We start from the raw sequence: 10,169 nt of genomic DNA, 5'->3' as shown, positions 1-10,169 counted from the left end.
TTTTTTAAAAAACTGGGACAAAAATCAAAATTTAGAGTTTTACGGGCCCACTGTTCTAGTATCTAACTTGTGAATACTAGTTTAATGCAAAGCTCTATGGGGTCAGTTCTAATGGTGCACATGAAATTGTCCTAGATTTATGGAGAGAAGTAGTTTACTGATTAGTTTTGATTAAAAGAAAATGAAAGAGCCATTGTTGTCAAGTAAACTGGACCATATAAGAAGCCAACTCATTTTGGGACAAGGGGATGCTGCAAATGTTCAATGAAGGAATAAAGAGATAGGAGGGGACCCTGAAATGTCCTTGACTCCTCTTCTCCCCAGGATGACCCCAGTCCCTTTTTGACAGACTCATACTGCCTCTGAGACAAACAGATTTATGATATCTAGCACCCAGCACTGGGGTCTGACGTGGCCTAGAGAAGACTTCTGGACACTGAAGCTCCATGGTGATAGGTTGTAATCATATAAATGCTATATGATAAGAATTCTGTTGTGTGAGGACAAAAATCAGAGCAGAGAAATTTAGGAGAGATCCATTGTAATTTTAAGCTACTTAAACCTTTGGGCTGGAGGTTGAGAGGCTAGTAGTATGTATGTGAACCAAACCAAAACAAACACTTGAAACCTTCCACAATCACATCCCTAAATATTTTAGGCATATTTAGGCATAATACATTTTTGGTCATGCTCTAGTTATATACACATGCATATATTCCTAAGCTAAGAAGCTGATTTTAGATATAAAAAGGCACTAAAAATATAAACACAGCATATGTTTCGATCTTTCTCTCTCATTTGTATGTGTGTGTGTGTATGTGCTGGCAGAGAGAAGGTTTTTTTTTGCCATAACTTCACTAACTTCAGAAAATAAACACACTCACTCTAGAGAGGTTTAAGAATTATTTTTGATGAGGTGTGTTGCTACAAAAGTTAATTATGTAAGTAATAAACATGTGTCAAAAGGATTTCAAAAATGCTTAACAGAATCATAACTTATTGGTCCGACATAATTTGATTTTATATTGTCATGCACAGCTGTCAAAAATCATTTTCCTTTCACATTGCAATGAATCAAATTATATTAGATGGAAATTATTGTAAGAGTCTTTGGTATTCATAAATAATGCATACAACAAAAATTGTCAACATTGTTTTAAATGGTATTTTTAATAGTGCTGGTACATCAGCAGTATAACAGGCTGTTTGTTCTGAAGAACTACAGCGACAAAAGATTAAATGTGGTTTATGGATTTCCATTTAATACAAACCTTGTTTCTTTTTTTGTTTTTAATGAAATTATATCTATTAAAATAAACATGGCAAAATGAGAGCAGTAAATCAAAGAGAGTCGATCGAAACTTTCACAGTCCGTTCTCCTCTAAGCCATACACTTCCTTCAAAAAGTCTAAGTATCTAATGTATTTCGCAGGAATCTGTGATGGCATTCCCATCCAAACATCTTCACATTTCTGGGAAAAAAAAAACAAAGAGGGACACAATTAGAGCCACATTTCAAAGTTCAGTTTTGGATTTTAATGCTAGATTGTTTTGGTTTTGTTGGTTTTCAGTCTTTCAATAAACTTTTGGTGAAGTCATTTCAGGGCTGTAGAGATGGATGGTGCAGTGGGCAAGAACACTTATACTGTTCTTGCAGAGCACCCATGTTTGGTTCCCAGCACATATACATGATAGCTTACAATTGCCCATAACTCTAGCTCCAGAGGACCCAACACCTTCTGACCTTCATGGGCCCATGCATACATATTGTACACATACTTACCCTAGATACACACATACACACACACACACACACACACACACACACACACAATATTCATTTAAAATAAAAGAGTAGAGATTTGTACATTCTACTTAGGTATCAGAAGGACTTTGAGGAAGAACATATTATTATTCTTAATTGTTTGTTTACTTCCTGTATTAGAATTCTATGTTCCCAATCTTTACCATGTAACTGTAGCCCCTTCAATGGAGAAAGAAGAGGAAGAAAGGATGGATAAGTGAAGGAGGAAGGGAAAGGAAAGGAAGAGAAGAAGAGGGGGGAGAGAAAGAGGAAATAGGAAAAGGAGTATTATCCTATTCCTCTAAGAGGAACATGACCACACGAATGGCGATGGCTTATGCATGGAAAATAGATGTGCTGGTTCTAGAATGACAAAAATGGAGAAGATCCGGCCCAATTTACAGCCATGAGAAAGGCCAGCTGGCTGCCCTACAGACCCACAGACAGGAAAAATCAACTTGTCTTGTGAAACACTGAAATTCTGGGAGCTAGACAGCACTAATGCAGTGGCAGGTCCTCTCACACAGTATTAAGAACTCAAGTTTTTATATCCAAGATGGTATTTCTATCATCTAGAAATTGGTTACTGTTTCTTCAAAACCATTAACAGTAGTAGGTTGCTCATGGTAAGCTTAGGCCTAAGCCTAACATGGGGAATGGCTAGATATTACGTGATCATGTTCTAGAGGTATACTGACCTAGTGCAGCTAAAGCTTAGCATTATGGCAGCAGTTTAGCAGAGAGTTGAATCACCAAAGGGTATTCTATACATAGTCAAAAGTATAACTAAAGACCCAGAGACCTTAAAACCTCCTTGCAAGAAAGGGTGAGTAGCCCAGTTTGGTACAGGGCATATAGTGCAAAGTGGCAACAGGTGGTTGGAAATAGAAGCTAGGGTCAAACTTTAAGCCTTCTTCACTAGTTCATACTTGAGGGTATCAGAGAGGAAGCTGCTGGTCAATCATGGCCAGAATAATAACAGTATTGTGATTGGAAATTGATTAGATAATTTGCTGGATGTTAGGAGAATGAAGTGTTACAAATCAGTTCTATGGTAACTACAATAATCCTGGGGAGAGATGACTACATCACAACCAGGAGGGCTGAAGCTGGGCTGCAAATCAGGAGCTATCTCAGAACAACTCTGAGCAGAATACCTACAAGTCTAAGACTTGAAACTTGAAATGGTGAGAAAAGGAAGAGGGCAATGTTAGGGTTGAACTATATGCCTCCAGAAAGATATGCTGACATCTTAACCCTCTACACCTCAGAAGGTGACTACAGATGTAAATAGATAAGTTGAAGATGATGAAGTCATATTGGTATAAGTTAAGCCACAAATCCAGTATGACTGGTGTCCTTATACAAGGATGGTCAGGGGAAAACTGACCTGTTGGAGAGGATGGCATGTTATAACAAAGGATGGTATTACACAACTGTAAACCAAGAAACACCAAAAATGGATGGCAAACTGCCAAGAGCCAGGAGGACCTGTGGAAGGAGTCTGGCGAAGGCTTCAGAGGACCTGAAGCCTTGCTGGCACATTGATTTTATACTATTAGTGTCCATGATTAGGGGATTGTACATTCCATTGTGTAGAACCACCTAGTTTGTGGTACCTTGGGTACTTTGTTAGGTCAGCCCTGACAAACTAATGCAGGCAGAGGGGCTTTAAGAATTCTAAATTTAATATCTGACAATGTCAAATTACCACAACCCAGGTGGCTTTAAACAATAGGAATGGATTCACACACAGTTTAAGAGTCCAGGAGTCCATAATCAAACTGTCAGCAGCACTGACTCATGTAACCATCCAACTGCTTCAGTTTCAAGAGATGCCACTGTTCTTTCAGTCCTTGCCTCTGCGTGGTGTTCTCTGTGTGTCTCTGAGTCTTCACATAACCATCTTCTTAGGATAGCAATCACTGAGTTTGGGATCTAATCCAATCTACTATTGCCTCATTTTACTTCATGTAAACACTCTATTTCCAAATCAGGTCATATTCCAAGATTCTGGATAGACATCATTTTGAGGATTAATAATAGTCAAGTCCATGCAATGTCAATAAGCAAAATAAGTAAAGTGGGATAGAAAGGATTTTTTAAGTTATTTTAAGTGAATAACTTAATAACAAAATTGAACTTTATTTCATGTGCTCATGGGACATCAAGATAGAGTCTATGCTCAGCCCTAAAGGGGACACCCATATCATACTCCCTCCTCTTATTGCTGAGAGATCACTGAAGAAGAGGGGATGGAAAGACTGTAAGAATCAGAGGCAGCAGATGACTACAAGGAAATAGTGTTTTTCAGAAATAATGGGGCAGTTGTACACATGAATGCACAGTGGTTGTGATAGCATGCACAAGACCTAGGCAAACTCAAGCCAGACAGAACCCCAGCATGGAGAGGAGAGGTCAGCACAAAGTCTTACTCCTAGCTGAGGAGCTATTGACTGCTGACAGCTACTGGTAGCAAGAGAGTCTGTTTTCATTAAGGGTGTGGCCCCTGGTAGGTGGATTACTCCAGGGAAGGCAATATATCCAAGAGTACATGGGCAATACAAATTTGACTTGATGTTTTAAAAAAAGAAGACACACAGTTGAATGGATAGGGAAGGGAGGTAGATCTGGGAGGAGCTGGGGAAAGGATGAATATGATGAAAATATATTCTACAAAATTCTCAAAGACCTAATAAAAAAAGGACACCAAAAAGAGAGGTCCTTATAAATCCTGGGAAAATGGTTCCATGTAGCACAGAGTTAGAGTTCAGAACTATGTGAAAATTCCGATGTCACTGGAATGTGGGTGATCTATCAAGCTATACCAATCAATAATACTAATATAGAATCAGAAAAGCATCAAGTACTTGCATCTTTAACTAGGCTACAAATCTGAATCTAAAAGATGAGTTACGAAAGTGAATTGCTTGCAGTTTTTGCAGGGTTGTGTCTTATACATACTTAGTGTTAGAGCAGTACCAGGAAATGTATTGCATATTTATTACATGATAATAACTATTAAGTGTTTTATATGCATTACATTACTTGTCACAGAAAATCCCTAAGAGGTAGGTGTTACTGCGACACATGTTCACAGAAAAAGTAACTGAGGTATAGGATTAAGTAACTCCTCTGCAACAAAATCACCAGTCAGCAGGGGAAGAACTGAACTGTCTCTCAGCAATGAAGCTCTACAGGTATGCTTATTATCATGCTACCTTCCAAAACCATGCGATAGAGTAGGCCTATTCACAAGCAGCTGGTTATCATCCTACATAGTGACTTTTGGTCCTACCATTTTCACTAAGAAAAGTTAAGTAGAAAACAATATAGTTCTTAAACAAAACAAAAACAACTTCATTTTAATTAAGTATGGGGCTGGGGTTAGGTGAACAGGAGTACAGGCACCTTAGGAGGCCATAGGGCATTGGATCTCCTGGAGCTGTAGTTATAGGCAGGTGTCAACTGACTTCCATGGGTGCTGTGAATCAACTTGGGTCCTCTGTAAGAGCAGTATATGCATTTAAATTCTGAGCTATCTTTCTGGCCCCTAATAATGTGGCTCTCAAAGTGATACTTCTGCCTCAAAAATGCCACCTGTGAGGTAGAGCCCAATCCACCAACTGGCAGTCTGAAGGAAGTGATGCTTCAGAGAGATAATGGTAACACTGATTCAAAAGGGTCTTCTGTATAGTCCATACCACATGGACTTTAGTGACATGTCATTCCTCATACCAAAAATTAGGAAGTCACTCTAGATATAGTGAACATGGTATTTTAATCAATGAAAGCTGAGCTCAATAAGCCATTCAACTCCAATATTCAATACATTCTCGAAAGTTTCTTAAAATTCAAACCAGTGTCTGTTCTTAGGCGGCATTTTAGAATTTAATCTAAGCACAGAGAAATGGTAAAAACATATATTCAGAATCATTATCCCCTCATGGGATTTTTTTAAAATAAAAATTTAATACAAAAATAAAACACATTATGTCACTCATGTAACTATGATGGGCTTACTACAGGAACACTCATAAAACAGGTCAGTATTAATGATCCTCATTTTTTAAAATTGTATTTATTTTTATTTTTATGTGCATTGGTATTTTGTCTGCATGTATGTCTGTGTGAGGGTGCCAGATCCCCTAGAACTGACAATTGTGAGCTGCCATGTGGGTGCTAGGGATTGAACCCTGGTCCTCTGGGAGAACAGCTCTTAACTGCTGAACCATCTCCCCAGCCCCCTCTCTCATCTTTATTAGGTACAAAAAGTGACTGTTGTTTATATTGTTTTAGCATGGAATTATGATTTAAATGCTACCAATAAAAGAGAAAATGATAAGAATTTATACTGGAATAATAACTCAAAAATTTAGATATGAGAACCAAATTTATTAGCAACAGGCTGTCAGGCAAAATGAAACAAGTAAATAGCCAGATTTCTAAGAGGGGTAATTTGAGGCAAAAAGGTAACAGCAGTCCATTTCTTTAAATCTTGACCACTTTGAACCCTAAGACCTCCTACAGTGCTTTTCAGACTTTTCCCATCATGCTGTGTTCTTTGTTTCCGTTCAACACCGTTTCCCACCATCATTTCTTTTTCTCCTTTGTTAGTGATCCCTAGGTTCCTGGTTGGAGTGACTTCTACGAAATGCCACAGAGACACATGCAGTGTCCAATGGAGTAGGATCCATACACTGCCACCCACCAATTTTAGGGAGATTTTTTCAGGTGTCATTTGAAAATGGACTAAGGGGTCAAATTCGGGATGGAAAGAGGGTTGGATGCAAGGATGTTTTCAAATACCCAGGCAATGGGATTGGGGTTATCAAAGCAGCAGAAGGACAGGCATCTCCTCCTTTATAATTTTGTCTACACTCAGGCACATGGCTGCTCCTTTGTTTTTTTGTTTGTTTGTTTTGTTTTTTTGTTTTGTTGTTGGTTTTGGTTTTTTGTTTGTTTGTTTGTTTGTTTTTTGAGGCAAAATGTTTGGGAGTATCTAAGAAACCCTCAAACTAGCACTGCCCTATTGTTCTCCTATTGTTCTTCCTAATAAATTTGCAAGCATTCCAAACATAGAAGTTTTATGAAAATCTAGGTATTGAGTTAAAATATTGACTTTATATTCCTTCTAAACTAGTCAGTGCAAACTACAGATCACACAATGTTCACAACAGTAAACTTTTGATGTTGTTTATTGCCTGCAGAGGATGGAACCCTGGCCTTGCACATGTTACGAAAGCACTCTATACCATGGAGCCACATTCCCAGCCCATGCAAGTGAACTGAACAGGGGAATAACTGTATGCAAGTGGTAATCCTATGACAGAAAGAGGGCTCATCTGCAGACAATGGTGCCTCCCATTCCAGATGAGGACATGTCTGCTTATGTCTCTGGAAGACAGGATCCTGACAGCACATGTTTGGAATCTTAAGTATGTGTCACAGGCTCTGCCAATGCCCCTTTCTTGCCTCTTACCCTTTCCAATCTGGATCCCACCAGCCTGACTTCCAACTGCCAGCCTCTCTGTTCCTTTGACCCAAGCTTCTTATTGGCCTCGGAGGCTTACTTTGGCTGCCCCTGTGGCAAGCAGCAAGTGCCAGGGAATTATTTCCTTTCCTTTATGTTCAAGAGCTGCCCTCAAGTAATGACTGTCTAAAGGAGACTGACAGAGTAATACTGTAGCTTCCTTGCACTTTAGGCAGGATAATTCTGAGGTATATGTTTCTGTTAGATCCTAGCATTTCCCAGCAGCATTAAGCAATAGCCATCTCTATATGTAACTGGTTTAATAATACACTCTTTAATAATTCCTTCTCTTCCTTTGCCACTCTAATTCCTTCTGGGTATTTAATTGCGCGCCCCCGCCCCAACTACTTAACAGCCAAATCCTTGTCTCCACCTCTGCTTCTAAATGCAAAAAGCAGTTTTATGTTTATCAGAGTTAAGAACATGTATATGAGAGTCTCCAACACATCTTGGAACAAAGCAGCTTCCAGGAAAACAGTGGATGAATCCAGTCTCCAAGGTGATTTACAGATAAAATGAGAGACAACACTCAAATCTCACAATGAAACTTAATGTAATCTGGAACATTCAATAGTATGTGCCATATAGCATTTTCTGCTAGAAGGAAGAGCTATGGAACAAAAAGTGAAACTCAGTGAAAGAAAAATCACAAATCTAAAATGGCTGAGAATCACTGTCTCTAAGAGAGCCCTATAACATATTCCAAGCTGGCTGTCACTAGAGCCACTTAGGATGTCAAAGAAGTTAGCAGTAAATTACTTATTCATCAACAGTGAAAACTGGAGCTGCTGAGATCTCTCTCTCCTCTCTCTCTCTCTCTCTCTCTCTCTCTCTCTCTCTCTCTCTCTCTCTCTCTCTCTCTCTGTCCCCCTCCCTCCCTCCCTCCCTCCCTCCCTCCCTCCCTCTCTCTCTCTCTCTCTCTCTCTCTCTCTCTCTCTCTCTCTCTCTCTCTCTCTCTCTGTGTGTGTGTGTGTGTGTGTGTGTGTGTGTGTGTCTGACATATATCACAACACCCTGAAATGAGAAGTGAAGATGGCAATAGATGAAAACCCAGTAAACAGCAGCTGCCCAGTGGGAACAGCAAAGCTGTATGTGAGCTAATAGGCCCTGGATGTATTTGCTTTGACATTTTTAAAAGGAAATTTAATTGGATTATGTCGTCTTCTTCTATCTTAAAAATTTCTACTGTAGTACTGGCCACCAGATGCACGAGGGAAAAAGATTGGGAGCCAATTAAATTCCATGCTTCACTGCAATGGGGTTATTTTTATTCTTCCCAAATGTAAGGCTGATAGAGTCATGTTAGTGTTTTACCATGTTACTCCCCTGCAGTCTCTTAGAAAAGCATTGTTTTCTTTTCCTTTTCAGATATGGGACATATCTACTAATATGTAGATAGTACAGTACCATACAGAATAATTTTTTTCCTTTCCTTCTCCCCTTTTTCTCTTTCTTTCTTTTCTTTTGGATTTTCTACCCTCTAATAAGTGCTACACAGCCTTAGAAATAATCACATTAGGTACAAAACCATAAAAGCAATTAAATTTTAGCAAATCAAATGGAAGTTCATTTTGAAAAGAAGATTTTCTAAGTACTTCTTGAGCTAATCAAGAGCGTCCTGACAACAAGAGAAAAAGTTCATGTATGAAGTTAGACTCACTAACAGTCCTCTCCATTTGTGTCTCCTTATAGCCAGTATCTATCTTATAACTGCTGCCCTTTGACTGAGCTCTCATCTATATCTGAGCTGCACATGGGCGTGGCTTCTAAGCAGGGACAGTTTCCTTGAAAATGCATTCAGGGCAAAATGAAGGTTTTAAAGAGACATGGGCTCTTTGTAAACTTTAGTGATGGGTTTGCATGTAATTCAGGTAGATGTCACTCAACACTTTATATCATAGCAGATCCCCCAAAATATTATTTCCTTCTAGGCTATTGTTGGGTGTTAGACAATCAGCAGGTTTTTACTGGTTATTTTTAACATAATGAGAACAGATATTAACCCTATATTTCAATTGTTAAATTTTAACACAAGCATTAGAAATAACTTTGAAAAAGTTATCAAAAAGAGAGAGAAAAACATGCCAGGAATGGTGGTGTATACTTTTAATCCCAGCACTCAGGAGGCAGAGGCTGGCTATGAGTTCTGAGGTCAGCCTAATCTGAATAGGGAAACCCTCTTTAAAGCAAAAAACAATACAAAACAAAAACAAAACAAAACAAAACAAAACAAAACAAAACAAAAAACAGTTGGAGCCATCCTCTGACAATATATTCTTTATTTTTAGGAATCTCTAAGTCTTCGTTATCTACAAAATAGTAATGATACTTATCTGGCAAGGTTTAGGGGACAATAAAATGTCACAGGAGACGCCAAAAGGAGATCCTTAACAAGTGGGGTATCTAAAGACATATTCCAAGGTATACCCCTAAAGACATATTCCAAGGTATACCCAATCTCTTACTTCCTACTGTCAACATCATATATCATCCTGCCTTGGGGGCGGGTGCGGGGGGTGCTTTGAGTGAACTGCTAATGTTTCTGCAGTTACAATGCTTATAAAATGAACCTGCATCCAACATTTCTCACAAATGTCAAAAGATAAGACACCAATTACACTATGCAGGTAACAAAATTTATATAAGAACTGATTGAGTGTCATTGTATAAAATGTGACTTATGAGATTAATCAGACAGGCTCTAAATTATGAGACCTAGACTGCTAGTTTCTAACTACTATCTGAGAGCAAGCATAATAGAACAGAAATCGTGGCCCCCAGGCTATGATAGCACTTTGGGCAACATTCTGAGGCCATAGTCAGTCACCACTG

The 10,169-nt window shown here is 38.8% G+C and overlaps 1 protein-coding gene across 1 annotated transcript in view; it reads right to left on the bottom strand.

Annotated features, from left to right (window-relative positions):
• Positions 1 to 1,151: 1,151 nt before the first annotated feature.
• Efhc2 (EF-hand domain containing 2) overlaps positions 1,152 to 10,169 on the bottom strand; it is a 182,532-nt gene continuing 173,514 nt past the window's right edge. Inside the window, exon 15 of the mRNA XM_059250660.1 lies at positions 1,152 to 1,472. Within this exon, the coding sequence (XP_059106643.1) occupies positions 1,365 to 1,472 (108 nt within the window). The 3' untranslated portion in view covers positions 1,152 to 1,364. The remainder of the gene's footprint in view (positions 1,473 to 10,169) is intronic.

The sequence above is a fragment of the Peromyscus eremicus genome, chromosome X, assembly GCF_949786415.1.
Source record: "Peromyscus eremicus chromosome X, PerEre_H2_v1, whole genome shotgun sequence".
Classification (NCBI taxonomy): domain Eukaryota; kingdom Metazoa; phylum Chordata; class Mammalia; order Rodentia; family Cricetidae; genus Peromyscus; species Peromyscus eremicus.
This window is presented reverse-complemented; position numbering and strand designations above follow the sequence as displayed.